This window comes from Pagrus pagrus (genome assembly GCF_965226575.1).
Source record: "Pagrus pagrus genome assembly, chromosome: 10".
NCBI lineage: Eukaryota > Metazoa > Chordata > Actinopteri > Spariformes > Sparidae > Pagrus > Pagrus pagrus.
In genome coordinates this window covers 32,575,487-32,598,487 of record NC_140194.1, presented here as the reverse complement: position 1 = coordinate 32,598,487, position 23,001 = coordinate 32,575,487, and the positions used below count along the sequence as shown (strand labels likewise).

General features: G+C 40.3%; 1 protein-coding gene across 1 annotated transcript in view; it reads left to right on the top strand.

The window, feature by feature from the left end:
* The first annotated feature begins 8,119 nt into the window (after positions 1–8,119).
* Positions 8,120–23,001, top strand: part of pard6a (par-6 family cell polarity regulator alpha) — a 50,492-nt gene continuing 35,610 nt past the window's right edge. The window contains exons 1-2 of the mRNA XM_084364747.1: positions 8,120–8,542; positions 16,843–17,065. Of these exons, the coding sequence (XP_084220873.1) occupies positions 8,408–8,542; positions 16,843–17,065 (358 nt within the window). The 5' untranslated portion in view covers positions 8,120–8,407. The remainder of the gene's footprint in view (positions 8,543–16,842; positions 17,066–23,001) is intronic.

Sequence of the window (23,001 nt, the reverse complement as noted above, 5' to 3'; positions counted from 1 at the left end):
CTGGCTCCTTTAGACGCAAAGGAGCAGCGTGTCTACTCTGATCACCCTGCAGAAGTATGAAATCCTCACCCTATCTCTAAGGCTAGTCCAGCCACCCTACAGAGGAAACACCTTTCAGATGCTTTTATCCACAATCTTGTTCTTTCGGTCACTACCCACAGCTTGTGGCCAAAGGTACTCTTCCAGACCTCCACACGACACTGACAACCCAACAATGTCCAGAGCCTTCAGCATCTCAGACAGAGGACGTGTTAGCTGGATTCAGGAGCTCCTCAAAGTGCTCTTTCCACCACCTGACAATATCCCCAGTCTGGGTAAGCAGTTCTCCTTCCCTGCTGAGCACAGCCTTGGCTAAACCCTGCTTTCCTTTCCCACAGAGGCAACCCTCTCGTTCTTCGGGGTGAACTCCACACTGCGGCGCTCGGCTGGTGGCTTGTGAGTATCCCCACACCCGCCCGGCACCTCTCACCCTGGGCAACTACAGAAAAGCAGAGAGTCCAGCCAGTTTGGTTGCAGAACTGGTACTGTGCGTGGAGGTGAGCCCAACTATATCTAGCTGGTACCTCTCTCCCTCCCGCACCAGCTCCAGCTCCACGCCAGAGAGGTGACATTCCACGTACCAAGGGCTAGTCTTCGAAGCCAGGTGTCAGGACACCTAGGTCCCCACCCTTGCCCTTCACACACTGCACCCGACCCCATTTCTCTCCCCTGCAGGTGATGGGTCCACAGTTGGGCTGGTACCATTGTGTCACGACCTAACATTTAATTATTTAACAATATGTAATTTTATCAAGAAAATTATACTGAATAATACTGCTAGTTAACAGCAGTTAGTATAAAATTGTCAAGATAAAAGAAGACCCTCATGCCTGAAAGTTGTAGGGACATGTAGTCTCTCCCCTGAGAGGGGAAATGCAGGAATTTCCTGTGTTTTTGACATGAAATTACACAAGATTGATGATGGTATACCTTCAGCTGGAGCAGCGATTCCATCTGCCATGGGGAAGCGCTCAGTAGTCCACTCACGATGGTGGCTACTCAACACCACTCTATGTGTGGTACTGTCAGAGGCACTTGAAGCAGAAACTTCCTCAATCCATGAAGGAAAGATCAGTGAGCAAACTTGTCACTTGTGATGAAAGAAAATGGATGGCATAAAGCAGTTTTGCTGCCTTATATATTGTGACGGGTCCATACGAATTTATTCCATTTTTTGTCATTGTTGTGTGTTTGAGTATGTTTAGTTTCTATTATCTTCATGACTGAACTCCACAACTGAGGGGTAACAACTGTATGTAGGTGCAGTGGGTTGCTTGTATTGCCAAAGTAACGCACACACACACACACACACACACGCACACACACACACACACACACACACACACACACACACACACACACACACACACACACACACACACACACACACAGAACTTGGTCGGTCCCGAAGGTTGGCCCAGATTATCTGATATTGAGAGGGATGGACAGATCCTTAAACCTCCCAAACCGCTCCAGACTCATCGGGTCCATCCCGATAAATATCAAACGTATTGCCCCCCCCCTTTTCCAATAGGTGGTGTAACTTAACTACTCATATCTAGCATTAGCTGTGCAAGTTCAAAAGCAAACAGGTAAGTCCACTCTATCATTTAAATAATGTAGGAGAACAAAATAGTAGAAACATCTTTGATGCAGTACAACTCACCACTATGACTATGAACTCCATAAAAACTTAAACTGATTATCCTCAAAACCTGGGCATTGTAAGCCTCATACAGGTAGATTTTATGGCAGGGTTGTTTGTAGTTTTGTAAAGGTTGGCTATTGTAATTAAAACATTTTTAAATGTAGCTTTTTTTTCTGGAACAGGTCTTTGGATACTGCTGCAAAGGTAAGGGAGGACCTTACAGAGGCTCAAGGTGTGAATCTTCACTGGCCACACAATTCTCTTAATACAAGCAGTCCGATCAATCTGAACTCCCTTTTTATTTAGAAAGTCCTTTCAGTATTCAGACTATAACAGTCTACAATGTAAAAAACTGCATATTTTCGATATTGCTACATAATCTTCCACATGGGCATTACCATGCATTTTATAATCAAGAAAATGTCACATCTCTAATTAATATTCCTCGAGACTTCAGGTTCTCCAATAGGTCACCTCATATAGTTCAAATTCTGATATAATTTCAGAGTACCACACCAACATATCTTTGGATAATACTCCGTTTATTCTAACAGACTTCAATAACGTAATCCTTCAGTCAATTGTGATCATTAACTTGAGCGTTTAGACAAATAGAATAAAATAATAATAAAATTAATGGTACAAGTATGGTATGTTAGCATTCTCAACAATAAGTTTGAGCTAGCTAGATCACGGAAATTTCTCACAAAGACATCATGTATCTCTGACATGGAGTACATAAGGAAAAGGGGAGAGGTAAAGGTGGGAGGACATCCTTTATAGAGGTGTAATTCCTCATATTGACTGAGTCATGTCAGGTGCCTACAGATTTTGTCCAACTATAATATCACAAAGGTATATCTTACTCCTTATACACATTGCTACAGTATAATTGACTTTATTACAAAAAAGATGTAAAGGAATATCTGACCATAATTTATCAGGGTGTCATGAATGCTCAGTTTCATGCAAGGGCGCAAAATGACTATTTGGCATGTCTATTACAGAAAGGCTTGTTTAATAAGAAAAGGAATGCATGCAAACTTTACAAGAGTGTTATCTAAATACATTACATCTAAAGAATCTTTGATTTTCCATACTCCAAAAAGAGGAACAGCTGGGATGTTTTGCAAAGTACCCATACGTGCCAGTCTGGCATACAATAAGAAATTGTATGGTTGGAGAGGAGGGCATGTTTGCGTGATGATGTTCAACTACTGCTGTGAGCAACATGTTAAAAACGTAACACAACAGTTATATATTACTTTGAGCAGTAAAAGAGTAATATAATTTGTTTCCAATAGGATTTCTTTAATGTTACAGTCCAGTAATGCGTTACCACCCGAACAACACCATGTCACGTCCACCAGTGCGCCACAAGATAAATATCGAAGAAGAGTCATGTTGACGACATGTCAGAATGGCTGTGGAGTCAGACTCTACATTTTAGAAATGGGTGTTCTCATTTAGCAAGCAACAGCAGACACCAAGGGTGTTTGTATCTGTGTGTTTGTGTTCAGTTTTGAATCTAAGTCGCCACTCATCAGAGACAACGGGTCCGCTGTTTTCCTTCAATGTCTTTTCCTATCACATCTGCGTATGTACATAATTACATTTACCCTCCATTTAGCAAATATTCTCTCTTATCAAATAAGAGAGAATCAACTTCACAGTAGGCTTGTTGAGAAGCGAGAGTGAAGATGATTCCACTTTTTGATCCCAAATGTTTAAAACATAAACTGGAGTTGTTTGTTCCTCCAGAAGCTCTGGGTTCTGCCTATGGCTGTTTCCTACAGAACTCCAGCAGCTACACTAAAGCCTAGTTTATGCTTCTGCGTCGCGGCGACGGCGGAGCTACGTCGTCGACCCTACGCCGTCATTGAGCATTCGAAGTTCTGCGTCGAGGGAACGCGTTCAATTCACCGCCAAGCCGGGGGGGGGGGGGGGGGGATTGGTTTCGGGGGGTTCCTGCTCTCTTGCACTGCAGTTGCGGTCAGAGCAGATATGCTGTGTAGCATTCTGGTCACAGTGTGGGGCTACAAGCTACATGCTACACAACACCAATACTCCTCCTGCCCTGCTGGGATCTCACAAAGCATGGAGTTCACAAGCAATAGGAGACAAGCATGCAGGCAGCAGAAGTAACTGGCGGTGTTGTTATACTGTTGACCGGAAAAGCAACTGCCGGAATGACGGTCTGAGCGGACCAATCCCAGTCCTTGCCGTTCGTCAGGATTTTTTGGAGGCGCACGTCAGGCTACGGCGCAGGGTCTGCGTCGACGACGTAGCTACGCCGTCGCCGCGACGCAGAAGCATAAATCAAGCTTAACACTAACAGGATCACTCGTTAAATTGAAACACTGGTGTCTGTCCCCAGTGGCGGATTTAGCAAATTGGGGGCCCAAGGCGAACTTAGCTAGGGGGCCCTCCACGTCATTTCTTTTAACACAAAAAAAGTAGGAAGGGCCACGCCAAAGACACCTCTCAGTACTATGTCAAAATGCCAAATATTAATTTTTTCTAAAAATCTCACCAGACACGCGTGAGACTGTGTGTGAAGTGTGAGTTACAAAATTAAAAATTACAATATAATAGCAACTGCAAAACAATGTATGCAAACAGTCATACAACAGTAGTATACAAAGTGTGTATGAGAGGAAGGGATTGAGATGGGGATAAAGTGAGGGTTTGCAAAGATTATGTTTTTGTGTCTGTGTGTGTGTGTGTGTGCGTGTGTGTCTGTGTGAGAGAGAGTGTGTGAGTGAAAGAAAAAGAGAGAGTGAATGAGATTGCAATTATGAAATTACAATATAACAATAACTACAAATTACTGTGCAATGTATTACAAATAAATTACAAAACAATGTATGCTCAACTACAGTAGTAGTATGGTGTGTGAGAGGAAGGGGATAGAGATGGAGAGAGTTAGGGTTTGCAAAGATGAATTATTTGTGTGTGTGTGTGACCGGTGTGCTTCTGCGTTGTGTTGGTTTGAATGATGCTGTGACACCGGGACCTCTTTGGAGATGATCTCCGTTTATTCTGACAGAACGAGTAACAAGCAGAACCTCCATGTAAATAATACTGTCCACTCCAGCTCCTCTCCCACAGGAGAATTGTGCAAAAGGGCGGTACGTAGTAAAAACATTTTACCGTGAATAAACTACATATTCAGCAAAACATACCTGACAGAACGAGTAACAAGCAGAACCTCCATGTAAACAATACTGTCCACTCCAGCTCCTATAAAAATAAAATAAAGATAAAGATATCGACAAACTGGAAGTTAGTTCGGTTTGTCATGACTTCAAGCTAGCGGCTTTCAACTGTTAAAACTACTATTTTTAAATGCAACTCTGTAGGCATGTACACATTGTTAGGTAGGAACAGACATAACAATAATGTTGAAACCAGAAATGCATATGATAAACAAAGAGAAACATTAGGATGGTTTATGATTATCAACTGAATGAAACAATGACACCCACCTCCAGGGCAGTTGCTAGGAATTCTGGGCCCCCTGAAAGAATATCGGTGTGGGCCCCTCTACCCCATTCATTGGCACCTTCGATTTTCTTGTTTTTCAGTGTTCTTGACGGTGCCTGGTGTAATACACCCAATTTGTTTCCTTTTTTACGATTAACGACTTAACAAGTCAGTATTATTATGTAAATTATGTATTATTAGTTGTCTTATTCTCATTTCACTGATTTGAAACACGTTATTACACCTCTGATTGCAAATACATTTTCAATTAACCACTCAACAAATAGGTAGTGGGTATTTTATTGTATTTAACAATCAAGCACTGATATGCAAAAAAACAAAGTGTCCTGGCTCAAGAAACTCAGATGAAGCAGCCACTGCTGATTCTGGAGCAGCAGAGCATAAAGGTTTATTGTTCCATTATATATATTGTAAACATTAAATGTTATGTTTCATGGAAAAACTGATGCAGAACTAACCTATTCTTGGACAAAATCTATATGGGCTTCTAAGTACCGTAGCTCTAGGCGGACAGCTTCATTTTCCCAGGCAGAAAATATTTTTAAACCATTCAAAAGTCTGTGCAAACTGTCCAAAACTCTAAATAGTCTTTTTTACTTTGTTGTTGTCAGCTATTATGGTGTCTTTTATTTTATATTGCTATGAAAACAAACAACAACAACAAATCTTTGAACATTTAACTTTTTTGTATTTAGGCTATTCAAATGTCCCACTAATAACACATTTTACAAGACCACATTGAACACATCATGATAACGTAACTGACCTACGTCTGATGCTCATAATTACTGAGTAGAACTTGAATGCGTCATAATACAATTCAATGCAGCCTCTGAGTGGGCGCATACTGGAGCACTGTCCAACAGTGATATGCGTGAAAACACACAGTCACTGTAGCTCCTAAATTAGTAACGTTCAGTTATAGCTACTACCGTCAAAGGCAGTTAAAGTTAAGGTTACAGACATTAAATGAATGAACAAGTAGGCTAATTGTTTCAGCCGCCCTTGGTAGTTTTACTCTCACCATTCTTAGAAAACAAGTTTTTGATGTCCTGGGCCCTGCTCTGCTGCTCCTACTCCTGGCCTCCTTCTCAACTCTTTTCTGGTGTCCGGACTTGTGCTGTTTGGGGGCCATCCTAACCCTGCTGGAGTTCGCTCGCGCTCACTTAATTCCGATGAGGAAGAACGAACCGCGGTGTGGACCAAACCATTTTTTAAGAAGGGGCCAAGGGGGTTATTGAAATTATTAAAATTAGAATATTGTATAACTTGTGGCTTTGTTTTAATTTGGATTCATTTGTATGAATATATATTAGTTCAGTGTATGCATAATAATTTTGTCATAGAGGCTACTGGGGGCTGTGTGTGGGCCCTAGTGGGCTGTGAGCCCTTAGAATTGTCATCACCTTTCCCCCCTATACGACGGCGCTGCCCACCTCTCCCACAGGAGAATTGTACAAAAGGGCAGAGGTGGGGAACCCAGAAAACATTTATAGTGGGGACCACAGAAGAAGAAATCAAAGAGGAGGAGCTCCGAGCGACACACACAGTCTACACATACAGGATTTAGAGGCATTTTCTTGTCAGGCAGTAACAGATTTTGTGTAATTATATACACATTTGATTCAACACACAGGTTGACCCGGTTACGTGTGTGTGTGTGTGTGTGTGTGAGTGAGTTAGTGAGTTAGTGGGAGAAAGATAGAGAGAGAGAGACAGGGAGAGTGTGTGTGTGTGTGTGTGTCGTGGTCAGAAGAAGGGAGGCTATTTGGCCTACTCACCACCACATCTTCGTCTTCATCAGTCATTGGTAGCTCCTCCACCAACTCTACTGGGTTGTCTGCACTATTGGACTCGGGAACAGCTAATTGTAGCTCCTCATTTTCGCCAAAACATAGGGCTAACTCAGGCTGCAACGACGTGTTCCTCGACATTAACGTTATTATTTGTGTCAACCGGTTGTTGCACAGTAAAAAAACGTGTTAACTTTAGTAGTGTGGCGTTTTTCTTTTAAGTTTCTTCTCGCCTTTTCCTCTTAGTAGACCCGCTTGGATAATTACACTTCATTTTACCAGAACTCCGACCGCACGCCTCTTCCGTAAACAAACTGCAGCACTTCACTTCCTGGTTGCGGTCTTTCCTATTTTCTGTTTAGAAGTACACAATTATAATTTACAAAGACAACGGTTAGCTGAGGTGAAGACGAGCAGACAGCTCGCTGTCACTCAAAGTGGCCAACCCTTCATTATATAGCTTAAAGCCATAATATGATTTAAATGAGTGAGTTAGACAACAATTTACCCCTCATACAATTGTCATTAAGGGGGAAATTAGGTATAAAAACAAGTTTTTTGAAAAAGGCTGTTTATTTCTGTTGGGCATTTTAACATGGGCTCATATGGGGATTCACTCACTTTTGGAGCGAGCCTCAAGTGGCCATTCTAAGAACAGCACTTTTTGGCACTTCTGCATTGGCTTCATTTTTCTGCCCCGAGTTTGCCACTTGATTAGGCTATACAGCATTGCCAGAACTGGATTTGTAATCCACTTTAAAATGAAAGTAACAAGTAACATGAGATACACTACATTTTGGAAGTAACTTACCCAGTACTGCTACTGTATGCACTGACACTGTTTATTCGTACATTATTTTGTACCCTAAATGGGTGGGTTCCTGCTGGAAGCAGTATTGGCAGTAGCAATGGAGATGTAATATAACTAGTAGGCTGGGTTAGTGGGTATGTAGCAGCAATCGTATTTAGGCTACTAATGCAAATAGCACAACAGTGGGGAACCACAACACTACCATAGCAGTGTGGGAATAGTAGGCTAGTGTCAAATGTTAAGTATAGTAATAGTCCAGTTATGGCGTTACTGTTAAGCGTCATGTCACGCCCCCTCTGTTGTGTTCTCCAGTCTCGTCAGGTTGGAGGAGGAGAAGCAGGACGAGTTACACTCGAAGCTCCAGTCCCATACTGGATTTACCGGACTCCACCTGCCGCGAGCGCTTTTTTTTTGTCAGTGTCGTAAGAGAATGATAACAGTGCGCGCTGACACAGGACGGCACGAGACACAAACACAGGAGTGAGACCGAGTGTCGTTGAAAAACAGAGAACAACGGACAGTTGAAAGGACCAGCTCGCCTGCTTTGTTTTGAATAATTTTTCTTTCTCCCGGCACAGAGGAGGAAAACAACAACCATAATTCCGGTGGATGGTTTTATCCGCAGTGCCTCAGCCAGCCAGCCAACCGGGGAGCAGAATGTCAAGACAGCAGCAGCAGCAGCAGCAACAGCAGCAGCGGACGCCGTTAAAACACACCGACAACGTGGTGGAGGTGAAAAGCAAAGTGAGTAGTAAACTAAATGGGATGTTAAGCCGTTTAGTGATAAAGGGAAAACACGGAGTCTGGTTGATACTGTCGTTCCGCCGGTGCACTGACAATATCGACCTTGTGAAGTCGTTGAGCCATGTCTCTTTCTTTCACTCTCTAACATACAAACAAATCGCTTTACCGTTCGACACTGGCAAAATATTATGTGTAAATGACAGGCGAGCGGGGTGCGCCGACTAAACACCACAAGCAGGCTGCCAGAGCCGAACCTGCTGTCGTCCACAGCACCGTTTCATTCCGCATTTTTCCCGGTATTATATCCCTCCGTGTCAAAACACTGATTATGCTCCTCAGCCTCTGTGGTCTCTTCCTCTTCCTGCTGTGTTTCATTGTCACTTGGTCTATCTCTTCAGTTTCATCCAATTAGAATACTTGTCCCGCTAGACTGTGTTCCTGTAATACTGTACAGTATTAAGCTACCGTTAGTATCGTAGCCAATTGTTGTTGACACTACACTAGGCTACAGAGGGTCTTAATAGACTATATTTACTATGCAACTAAATGTACGTATGTAATGTAATGTAATGTATGTAATGTATTGAGTAGCTACTGCTTTTTTGGGAGGGGGCTCATCTTCCACTAGTGGAGGAAATAGGTGATGACAGCTGTAACTTCATAAAGCTTGTAAGTTACATTCATTACATTCAAAACGTGGATAACTTGTTTGATTGTGATAACAATTTTAACATAAAATTATGCACTTAAATCGCTATAGGCAAAATATTTTATTTGAAGTCAGTATGGGGAATCTTTATTTTAACCTGCTCAGTTAGCAGTTGGAGTCTCAATCAGACTCGACAAAGGCATCGAGTCCATGTTTTCTTGATTTCCCTCTTGTGAAGCAATAGAGTTTTGAGTACCTATGACACTAATATACTGTACTTTTTACATCATTTTAATGCATTTATCATGTACCACTGTGGAAGCACGCATTCTTCGCAATAAACAGACCCACATGAACTTTTCAGCAAACATTTCAATTACTTTTCCACTACTGTTTATGAGCGAGGAGAGATTGCAGTGTTAGCTCTTCCCTGTCCTGCAGAATATTTGCAATAGCTGGACAAAAATATTAAAGTAAACAAATGAACAAATAAATTAATATGGCTCTCAAGAGGCAATCTGCATTACTACCTGCCAGCCATGGCAAAAAATTACAAATGTGATGACATTGCCATTAACTACAGTATTAGTACAATAGTACAAGTTGCTACTACTAGATGGCTGTTGCTTTGTAGAGAAGTGATGTGCTGAACTAGTTGCTGGAAAATATTTTTTACAGCTAAGCTATGATAAAGCCTTGTCACATACTGAAACTGGAAGTGGTAACAGGGCTGACCAGTTTTGGTTCTCTTCCGAAAGGGACACAGTTTAGTTATTAGGGCCTGTAAAACAAGAACTAAAGATTTATATTATATTATGAAATGAAATATTATGAAATGAAAAAAAAATCAGATTGTCTCCTTCAGCACTAGATCTGAGGGCAAAGTTTTTAGTGGTTGAAGGGAGTGACTTCATCAATAGCCGCACACACACCCTCACACATAGATAGTCACTTATTTGACTGACATATTGTCTAACATAAGCTACTATTAAAGATGTCGTTCTGTCGGTCGTGCTGTCTTTCAGTCTCTTATTCTCTTTTTTGCTTGTCAATTTAATCACAGACTCTCTTATCAAAATCCAGCTGGGCATTGCCACTAATTCCCCCAAAAGATTTGATTCTGATTTACAAAGGTTCAGATTCGATTAGATTTCATATCAATTTGATTCAGGATTGATTTAATAATGGATATTTCAGTTACAATAATTTTGCTTGGATATGGAAGAGATTCTGAGGAAACTATTGCTGTAAATTATACAACAAACCCTCTAACCCAATGCATTATTAAATAATAAAAATTTACTTTCAGAATTGAGTTAAATGATTTCAGAGATATGTGGTTAAAATCTGACTATGGAGAAATGAATGGGATTTTGTCATGTCATTTTATAATCAAAGAATGAGGAAGTAATGACAGACAGAGGCTTATGTATTTCAACAAAAAAATCCTGTTTTAAACAACCTTCAAGGCCATTTGAGAAGTCCCTGTCCCAATACTATGTGTTTGTGAAATCCCTTAAATGTAGTTCAAACACTTGTGACAACAATATGAATTGAAGGCAGAACATTTTACAGTTTTAGAATACTTTTATTGTCAAAAATTAGTGCAGGAACTTTTCTTTATTGTAAACTGTGACTAATTCTGGCTGTCAATGGACGTCCAGATCATAGCCAGTATGAACGTCTATTCTCAACTAATTCTGGATGTCAGTGGATATCTAGATTATGGCCTGACTATTGACATGGCCAGGCCATGATCTGGACGTCCATTGACAGCCAGAATTAGTCGATAAATGACGTTGAGAAAAGACGTCCAGTCAGGCCATAATCTAGACATCCACTGACATCCAGAGTTAGTTGAGAATAGACGTTCATACTGGCTATGATCTGGACGTCCACTGACAGCCAGAATTAGTCGATAAACAATATATAAACGTCTATACAATGTCCAGAAAAGACGTATAAAAAACTTTCATTCTGGCTCCCCAGAGGACGTCTTTTAGACGTCTTGGATGTCCATAAATGATGTCTAAAAGATGTGATCTAGACCACTCTTTGCTCACTGGGAACTTACTGCGTGGATCAAAGTATGCCAGCAAACGTTGTAATGCGGGGTTCTCGACAATATTAATTGGCAGGTCGGCCAGCACGATAAACTCCGTAAGTTTCCTTGTGCCACCCCTTGCCTTCTCACTGTCACGGCTATACGGACTGGTACTGTCTAAAGTAGTTTGCTTTAGCATCCGTTTCGGTGTTTGTTTTTCTTTTTCCACGCTCCGTTTCTTCTCTCACAAATTGCATAAAATGCAAAATATCGGCCGATCCGATATAGCCGATCAGATCGGCGGAAAGCCTAATGGGCTCAGATTATATAGGCGGATAATATGGGCGCAAAGATAGAGGTTGTAGACTCTGAATTAGTCATGGGTGTGTTTTGGGCGTAACATAAATAAAACCAACCAGGGTGTTCACTCTCACTCCCTAAGAGCCAGGTGCGCAGGGACCTGTTCGAGGAGGAGTGCTGCTGCACGTCCCTCTGTGTGCGTGGATCTCAGTCTGTGGATCAGGCGGCCATGAAATTATTCTGTTATCATTCTGATCAATAGCGGGTAGGATGCAGATGGATGAAATACGTTTTTTAAATGAGGAAAATATTAATGACATTACCTGCAGCGATCCTCCAGCACCAGAAACAATATGTGTATCTCTACTTTAGAATGCCAATTAATGTTCTGTGTTCTTCTATACATCAAAAGGTCACACACAGTTCAGATTCATACAGTAAAATAGTTTTGAGTGAAGCAACTGTCCTCCTGATAAATCCTGAGATCCCTTCTAAAAATGTTTATTACAGAAGCTACAAGTTTAGTTTAGTTTTTCTCTGGAGAGTTTCCTCTTAAGCCTTTAGTTTTGATACTTAAATGTGCAGCGATATTTGCTGCAGTGATATTATCAATCAATCAATCAATCAATCAATCAATCAAACTTTATTTCTATAGCACATTTCATACAAATCAATGTAGCACAATGTGCTTAATGTGCTTATTACTGCACATGGAAACATTTTAAAAGCCTGAAAGCAACCAGTATAAAATCAGAATGTACGCGTGTTGTGCCCATAGTGACCTGCTGTGTAGGCGCATCTTACTGTCTGAATAATGTGCTCTTTAAATAGCAGTAAACACACCGCATATCACAATTTTGAGAGAAGGTGAGGACCCAAATGCACAAACACTAGGGAGACAGGCAGGATAAGGAACTAAAGATAAGATTTTAATGAAAAGCCAAAATCATGAAATACAAAAATGCAAAGTAGCAACAAAAAGCTAAGACAAAGTACCAACTAAGAAAAGTACAACTGAGGGAAACACGAGGAATAAAGCAGAAAAATAATGCTAGGAACAAAAAAACAGAAAAAATACCATTGAGAGGAAAGGGGAGACAGTGGAGGAAACAGGCACAGGTGAAGCACTGTGAAACAACGGGACAATCTGACAAAGACAAGAGGGAGCACAAAGACTACACACACACACACACACACACACACACACACAGACACTAATGAGGGGACAGGTGAGGAAAGGAACGAAAAAACACTGGAAGGAGGAAAATCACACAGTGGGAGGAACTGAAAAGCAACACACGAGGTCACAGTTTAAAAAAACCCCAGGAAATTAGAACAACAAAACCAGGATCATGACACTGCGCCTTTGACTTTAGATCAGCTTTGTGTGGTCGCTTTATTTCAAACTATTTATAGTGTGCAGTCTAAAATTATTTTACAAATTTATTTTAGTTTTACTCATTTGTGAATAGAACAGCTGTGGTTGCTTATTTGCCAAATTTAAGGTATATTTTTCTTCAGCAAACTTTGAGCTTAATATTTGATCACTTGGCAGGTCATTGTCACCACAAACTATATAAATGTCTGACAGAAGTCAGATACTTTGGGACAACTCTGAGAAATCTAAATCTAAAACTTATTTCTGCATTCCTATCCTCAGATGAATTTGATAGTTTTGAGGATTTGTGTGTGGATAGTTTGCCTTTGGTCTCTCCTGGACAATGCATACGATCAACTCACATAATTCCATCCAGTGATTGGTGGATTGTACATTGGATTTGTAGAAAACACCCAGAGACTAGCCTAGACCACATGCGCATGGATATTTTTGGAAACTGAGTTTTGGGGGAAAAAATCTCTAACCCGACGAGCAGTTTAGTACCGTCTCAGGAATAGTCTCCAACCATATAACACACCTGGAAACACATATCTCATGCCCATTTACATACACTGGGCATGCACGTGCCATTGTAAACGAGAAGCAGATTGTACCAAAAAAAATACTATGAACAAGGCAGGGAAACCTTGTTGAAATTTTGTTGAAGCATCTGTGTTTGTCTCTTTTTCTTCATTGCATTATCAATGTTTGTGTGTCTTTCTAAATATAACATTAAACAATGTAAAATCCTTTCTGTCACTTTATAAACTCAAATGTCAGTGACCTGAAACGCCATTTATGTGTGTACAAAAGGGCAAAATGCATAGAAAAAGCTTTGTTTTAACAAATACCTGTGTGCGTGTGGACAAGGCATTTATTTCACTGTTCACAAAGACAAAATAGCTCAACTGGGTTTTAGATGTATAAGTGCCTGGTAGAGTGGAATGGATTGTCTCAGGGGAGAGAAGTTTGAGCCAAGCAGCACAGACTATTCTATCCACTGAACTCTTTGCAACATTTCAATTTCTCCTGTAGATTGCTTGAGGCAAGCACAGGTTAAAGAAAATGTTTTCGATTGAAATTGCAGACTCTTCTTATTTTGCTACTCTGTGCCTTCACGGAAGGATATTGAAGGATGTCCCAATTCCTTAAATGTATCTAGAGGAGAGAGGAGGCTTGCCAGTGGAGCTATGAAGATGCACAGGTATGGGGCGGCTGTAGCTCAGGAAGTAGAGCAGGTCATCCATTTTAAATCGCCCAGAACATTACTGGTACCATCTACAGAGCATCAGTGACATCAGTGAAGTGAGATATCTGCACAGAGCCCAAAGATACTAAAAGACAACACCCACTCCAGCCACAGTCTGTTTATCCTTCTGCCACCTTGCAAAAGATGCAGAAGTATCTGCTGCCATACCACCAGACTACAAAGCAGCTTCATTCTTCAGGCTGTGAGACTTCTGAACTCATCCTCAACAACAACACTCAACACACCATAAAATAGATGTAGCATGACTCAAGGACTCTAACATTACTTTGTTTTTTTAACCTTGACAAATAAATTAACCTTGTACCTTTGAAGACGGAAGGTAGAAGGAGTACAGCAGCATTGACCGTCCATCCTGAAAAATGATGATAAGTCATTGTAAAGAAAGGGGTTATATTAAACTTTTTTTTATTGTCATCACTGGAGTAGATAAGGAAACTACAAGTGTCAAGTTATCTGATTTCTTCTGCCTCAATATCTGCCCAAACTTGAAAAGAGGCCTAGATCACAACAGAGGACGCAGTGGACAACTCAGTTCCTTTTTTCAAATCTTCTTTTCTGCATTTATTTAAGTTTTCAGGTTTAGGTTTTCAGTGGTCAGTTTTCAGGTTCAGGTTGATAACCTTCAACACAAATCATAAAGAAACAGATACACAAGGTTACTAAATTAGTATGGTGAATCACATTTCATGAATGATAATCACAATTTTAATTAATAATCAAGTAAATTGAATGAATGATTAACACAATACATTCTCAAACTCAGTCTAATTACACCGATCATGGGCCTACACAATCATAATAAATTAGTTAGTTTATTGTTAATAGTTAATTGCCACACAAAATCCACTGACAAAATTGATTATAAATGTATAAGCAAAAAAAATAGACAACTTTAACTTTAAACAAAAGATTTTTACACTCTTTTCATTATCAATCGTTTACATAATCAAGTATTCGATTGAGTAATCATTCATTAATTAAACTTGAAGTCCAAACAATTGACTGTGCGGCGTCTCACACAGCCGCACCTATCATTAATGATCAACTATTATAGTCTCAGCACGTTTCAACCCAAATCAGCTGTGCAGGATAAACATAAAAAGACGCGTCTTTACACATACCAACAGCGTCTCTGAAGCTTCCTTTGCATTGAAGCAGGATTTCTTTTCCAATTCACTTGGCACCTCTGTGTCGTTCATTCATTCCTTCATTGTCATTCAAACGCTGGCATCTTCTTTTTTTTCCTTCTTCGCCTGGATTCGCAGAAACTCAGGTATCAGCAGTGCTCAGCTCAGCGCTGTCTTCTTGTGCCAAATGCGCAAGACACACACTTCTGTCTGAAAAACAAGAATGTTAAGAATGCTAAAAAAAATATCTAGAGCCCGACCAATACTAATCTCTATGAAGAAAGTTTTCATATCTGTTTATATCAGGCAACATATATGCCGGTACCAATATATCTGTGATAGGACAAAATGTGCTAATAATATCAGTGAAATGGCCAAATAAACCTATTTATGAAAATGTCTTATGTCAGGTGACTTTTAGGCTATTTAGTTAATAATGCTGCGATGTTTCATCATGAATTGCATAATACATACATGTGTGTTCACTTCCACGTTGGAAACCATCTGTCATTTAACCATATAAGTCAGTACCATGATAATAATCCATCGTGACCTGATCCTGACTAATTGGTGACATGTAATCATATTTCATGTAACGTTACTTTTAGCTGTCTGTCTTTTGCCCAGTTGATATTTTTTATTTGTCAGTTCATTATTATTATTATTTTAGAGCTTTTATTTGTGTGAGGTTAGTGGTTGAGGTTAGGCGATCTCTTTTGAGTTTTCTTTGAATTAAAGTAGCTTCATTGGCACATCCATAACCAAAAACAGTACTGCCAAAAGATTGCAGTAATACTGGGTGTTAATTGTCATCTATTTCTCTTAACACAAGCACATATACACCCACACATATATGTACTGACCTCTTTGCCCCTTTAAACTCTTTTCAGCCATCTGTCTCTCTTTGTTGCCATGTTCAGATGACATGTTATGTCTATTTCTTTCTTGATTTTTTTATTCATTCATATATTTATTTTCATATATTGCTCATAGTCTGTATGGTTGAGGTTGCTTCTGAAGAAAGAGACATTCGTTCGTACATGTGAATGTGCGTACACACGCAACATGATTATCTTCCCGAGCTGCGGTTCATAAACACTGCTGTCTGTTGGCATTTACCAAATGTAGAAAATAACGTGAGTTGTAGTTCAGTCTCAAGTTTTCCACGCACAGAATCACAGAACAGCGCTGGAACAGGCAGTGAAATAAAACACAGACAGAAAGATGAAGGCTATGTACTACCCAGCTAAATTAACAAAACAGACAAACAGACTGGTAAAATATTGACTACAAGCTAGCCCATGGGGGCTGCAACAGCGTGATAACGTTACAGATCTTCAGCACTATTATAAGAGGTGAAAAACATTTTTGGATCAATATGAGACAGGATCTCATTAATTAATGGGAAACACTGAATCTAGTTTTTCTCCAGTGTCAGTGTATTGAATTACAAGTTGATCTTCTCCCATCCTGAACTGGGAAATATTCATGGGGAAACACAACTTCACGTCTATATTCATTATCTTCTTCAGTTTGAGGCAGAATATCGTCGCTTTGCTTTAAAGAGGAATGGTCCGGGTGGCTTCCGGGAGTTCTACCGCCTCCTCCAAACCATCCATCGCATCCCTGGTGTCGATGTACTGCTGGGATATGCTGACATCCATGGAGACCTCCTTCCAATCAACAACGATGACAACTTCCACAAAGCTGTCTCATCAGCCAATCCTCTGCTTCGAATTATCATAACCAAGAAAGGTAAGATGAGGAAGTTTCAGAAGAGGTTTCAGAAACAGTCTGAGTCCCTGTTCCTCCTAATCACTCACTGGAACACGTAGAACTGCTTGGAATGAAGATAGACTGTTCTCTGTGCTAGTTTGCTTTACCTGTTGTTTGTCCTTCCTTGCTTTCAAGCATGGGGCTGAGCACAACGGCAGGGAAACTCCTTGTTCTACTTATCAAACATAGTTTATTCTTCATACACAACACCACCTAATGATTCTCTGATACTGTTTTCATGCACTTTTCCCTTTGGGTATGCTGGGTTGTGATTTTTTTTTTTTCTGGGGCGTATCTACTTCATCACATACTGCTCTCTAGGTAGACAAAGACAGATTCATAAGAGACACTATTAGAGCTTGCAAACCATTAACTTCAGAGATAGCCATATCTAAGGCTGGAGAACAAAAACAAAAACAAAACAACAAAACAATGTCAACTAAAGGTCCACTTGCTTGTTCCAGAGCATTTGACAATAATACACAGTCTTCATCAGCAAGTGGAGTTTGCTCTTTATGTTACTGTAGATGTTAAAACGTTCTGTTATCCAGAGAACTTAAGAAGTAGTATATCTGCTGATGAAGATGTGATATGGTTGAAATTCTTGTGGAAAAAGGTTCAATTTAGAAAGCTGAGGTCTGTCAACTTATTTCTCTTGTTTGGGTTCTCGGCATGACCCTCTAAAAACAGCAGATTTTTGAAGGCTCCTTTATTATTTTATTTATTGATATATATTGTTTTGAGTATATGTATATTTGTACTAGGACAACCTTTTTACATTTGAATATATTTTCATTCTGGGGCAGATATAACATACTTTCAGTGCTGCCTTGATTCTCCTAGCCGAACAATTGACTTGTATGTCCTCCTTGGGGCTGGGCTCGTTATCATGATATGAGACCTTATATGGTCTCAGATTTTGGATTTTATTGTATTGTGATATGGCATAAGTGTTGTCTATTCCTGGTTTTAAAGGCTGCATTACAGTCAAGTGATTTCACTTTCTGATCCGACCAGACTGTGTAATTGTTCGAATATATTTACCTTTTTCCATTTAGTCATTTTATCCCCTTTACTGAGGGGTATTTATCAAAAATCTTACTGTGTTCCTATAGAAGTACAAATGAGTTCTGTGGCGGATGAAGGATATTTCTGTTGACTGGCATTAAAACAAACCTCCTCTGTCCATCCGTTCATCCATGATTAGTTCCTCCATCATGTATTATTTCACTGATTATTGTATACTGTACTGCTGTCTCTCGGCAACTTCTCTTGCTGTGTCTTGCATAATTCATTATGGAATGATGCTAATCTTCTGCTGAGTAGGCGGCTATTGTTGTTCAGAATCACAGACAGCTGTTAGTTTAATCAGATTAATTTAGTGGTCTGGAAGAGAGAGGGAGAGGGAAAGAGCTTGAAAAACCGAGGTGTCTGAGTCAGAGAGACTGAGGACAGGGAGGACAAAAGGAAATCAACACAGACGCTTGTTTTAACACCCTCTTTAGCAGGGCAAGCTCAGAAGCCAAAACATGGAGAAATAATTCATAAATCCATCCAATCCAACACAATAATACCTTAAACACACAAACATGTGCAAAAGCATACACCACATGCATGCATTCACGCACGCACACATGCATGCACACATGCACACACATGCATACACACACACACACACACACACACACACACACACACACACACCTTGCATTAGGAATAATGGTGTAATTTAATCTCCATTGTGCAATTCATTAGCAAGAATTAGGCCCCAAGTTAGCCAACTAAAAATCTACTCACCAAATCACTTAATCTTTCCTCCCTGAAGTGTAATCCTGTTTTTACACATCAACCACATGAATGGAGAGACTCATACAGCTGAAGCCTGTACGAGAGTGATATGTAACAACGTTTGGGGAATTTATCAGGTTTTTCAGATTAAGCAATAGAAAAAGCTCTTGCTTCCTGTGCTTTTATTCTTGATGACCTTTTCTCAGGGTTGTTTTTGTGTGTTTACATGTACAGAGATAGACATTATTTCAGTTAAATGCATTCAAATACTTATTTAAGTGCTTTTGGCCACTTAGTTAGTTTTATTTATTTTTTTATTTGATGCCAAAGAGAAGTGAAGACCAGAGTTATGTAGTGGCTGTTGATGAGTAGATGAAGTTTAGTTGCGTCTCTCTGCTGCAGCAGCAAACCACGCCCACAAGCACACACACTGGGAAGGAGCAGGTGAGGGAAACGGAGGGGGAAACAGGTTGGTAAAAAACAACAGGGAATGAAAAACAAACACAAACAGGGCTGACGGGCCACACACCATGACAATTTGTAAAGAGTGTGTACTTGTGTATTTGATATTCTCAAACATTAAATATACCATTTTTATTCTCAAATACGACACATTTTTATCCACAGGTTTAAAAAAAATGTTTTATTTAAGGAATTAAATAAGGAATTAAAAGCCTGCAAACCCCCCTCAAGGCCTCTGAAGCCTTTTGGATGAAAGGTGAAACTTCTTGAAGAAACTGAAACCAGTCCAGTTGCCTACGATATAGCACTTAGAATTACCTTCATCAACATACCTTGTTTTTCTGACACCGTTTTGTGTCTTTGCACTCATTGAAGTGGTTCCTTATAAAGTTGGAGATCTTAGAAATTGACTTACTGCACATATATTTATCAGTCCAGAAAATGCATCTGCCAAATGCCCAGTTTAATTATCATCTGAAAGAATAAGAGCATCGCCGTGGCCTAACTGTTCAGTTTCCTAAGTTGCTGTTTTTTTTTTTTTAACTTTCTTTTTATTATATTTTAAATTCATAACAACACACAAGTACAGACATCAAACAAAAACAGCCACAGCACAAAAATGGGAAACAAAAAAACAAAAAAACAACAACCCAGACAGCTACAAAAATTAAATGATTGTCTCCCGGTCTTATAGTAACGGAGACAATATTAGGAATACCACCCCACAAAAAGCCAAACAATCATCTTCTTTCCCGTTTGGAGCAGCAGCCTATCATAAGGAACAAAGCAATCAGCGAGGAATATATTTATATAAGTACAATACTCATATATATATATATATATATATATATATATATGTATATATACACATACATATACATATATATACATACATACATACACACATAACAATAATCAAAAAAAACAACTCTTAAACCAGCGCAGGGGCAAAGACTAACCTGCCAGAGAGTTGATATGTTCGGTAATGGGGCCCCAGATACTGTCAGAATCAACCGATAATGTACCAGTCCTTGAATTGATACGAAGCCTCTCAAGATGTATTCCTGAAACCATTTCCCTGAGCCATCTAGAAAAGCTAGGAGTGTCAATAGACTTCCAACACCCCTGAATTCTTACAGTAGCCTTCCACCTCCAAGATATCCTGATTGGCAGATTTGTGTAAGTCTATGATGTGGGCTATACGGAGAGCTCATCTTTTCAATGTAAGATGGTTAAGCTCAGACCCATATCGAAGCTATTTAATGCCTAAAATGTGATAATATCAGTTGTATGAAGTGTATAGCTGTATTTTCAAATAACAAATTACTTGCATTTTAGTCAAATATCAGTCATTTGTATTTTATTGTGATACATTCGATGAGCCAGTATTTGTATTTTGTAACAAAATACATTTGATGTATTTGTGCCTGTGTATGTGTGTGTGTGTGTGTTACAGAGAGAGAGTATGTGAGCAAAAGAGAGAGTGATAGCAGCCCATCTGGTGTTGTAAGCCATTAGCCACTGTGTAGGATTATCTTACTCTAAAAGACTTCATCAATCATATCAGCTCCACTCACTGCCACTACTTTATGTGCTTTGTGTGTGTGTGTGTTTGCCCCTGCGCCAGAAAGGGAGAGAGCGAGAGAGTGTATGTATATTTCTGATGTGCATAATGTAAAAAGGGTCTGAAAGGATTACATAGGGGAGGTTGCTGTCTAATACAGTGTATGAATTATGTCCATCTGCATCAGTACTACAGGGTTTGCCTGGCTAATACTCTCATCCAGCAGTGGTAGCCATGGTAACAATTCAGCACAAATATTGTGCTAACAGTCTCATATATTATATGATAAGGCGCTACCACAGAAGTGGCTGTAGAAGGACCACTTTGGAAGTTGTAGTAACGATTGTGTTTTACCATTACAGCTGCATGGTAATGGAATAGTTTCTTTGTCTTCAAGTGATCCTGATGTCACTTGAAATTGCTACTTATCGTTGTTCATTTATCGGGGTACCCACTTCCTGCCCTCTATCTGCAGTTTGTGCCATAGCAGCAGAATTATGTGACATCATATGCAAACCATTGACTGTATGAAGTAGTGGACTGAGCCACCGTGATGAGACCCATAGGTTTCTGAAGAACCAGAATGAAGCCTAATGAGGATTATTCTAGCCATCGCCATCTTAGCAATGCCTGACCCAGCCTTACTCCCAGCTAACCAAAAATGGGCAAAGAGGTGGAGTGTGGGTGGAGCTGAAGAGAGCATAGTTAGTCAAACAAGCCCATCTAGCTCGAAGCTACCAAGCTAGCTAAGGCTTACAGATGTCTGTCCTTTCGGAGGATGCCATTACTTCAGCAATAAGGGTGCCGCAATGCGGCAGAAAAGGAGGGGAGGCCTTTTATTTTATCCAGCTGATCTTGCATTAGCTGCAGTGCGCACCAAAAACCAACAAGTAGCACATGTGAACAGTCCAGACTACAGTGGACACATCAGGGCCCTGAGCTTCTCTCTCCTTCCACTTGAACCAGACACGCTGTTTTATTTCCTCATTGACTTAGTCCATATCAAAGTGTGTGTCAAAGCACATTAATTAGCAGATTATTGTGTGCAAAAATCAAAATTCTCCTTGGATATTAGTTTGTTACTCAGGACTATCTAAAGTTAGGGTTAGTTTATTTCACATAATGTGTAATCGTGCATCCACTCCACGCCAAACAGGCGCTGGACAAACCTATATTTTGTTAGCCTACAAACTAGATCTTGGTGTTGTAAATAGTAAAGGCTATAAACAGTAAGCAACATCTAAAATTATCCTCACCAGTAACTAGGGCTGGGTACCGAACTTCGGTTCTTTTATGGCACCGACCGAAATGCTTCTGTAGTACTGAGTATCAAAATATGCCTCGTCTTTCGGTGCCAGGTTTCGGTTCCCAGAGGTTACGGGATCAAGATCTGATAATGCTGCCGATGATTGGCTGTAACGTTACACGTGATTGCGGCATGCAGGAAGTGTTTGACTGCAAGACGAGCGGACCGACCATCCTCCTCTCAGCACTAAAGTCCGCCTGTGCAGGGCTCTATACTGCGAGTATTTCACTCGCATTTGCCCCTTAAAAAATGTACGTGCGAACCGGGAAAATGATTTTGGCGTACAGTGTGCAAGCAATGGTCACAAGTTACCAGCCCTTCTCACACAGACGCCGCATTATCGCCGCAGCGGCGGTTCGCCAATTCTCCGCCGTTGGTTGTTCACACAGAGCCGAGCAGCTCCGGCGTAAGAGACGAACCAGAGTATAATTCACACAGAAAGCCGGCGCCTCGGTCGGTCGGGTTGACAAACAGTTGGTGAGTTTAAGTTTTTTGACGGGGACAGACGCTGTTTTTCGGCCAGAAATGTGACGAAGAGTCGGTCGGACAGAGGCTTTTCCTCATATAAGTTGCCAAAGACACAACCAGTTACTACCTTACAGTTGTATTGTCATGTGATGTTGCTTTGTGGGACAGTTCTCTATATTTTGTTGAGTGATGGACCTGTTCTGTTATCAGACAGTGAACACCAAAATCATTGTTTTGCAAATACTGCAGGGGCCAGAAGCTGAAAAAAAATGTTTTGTGTTGCCTGCAATGAAAAAGATCAAATCAAACACTGTAAATCTGTTGAAA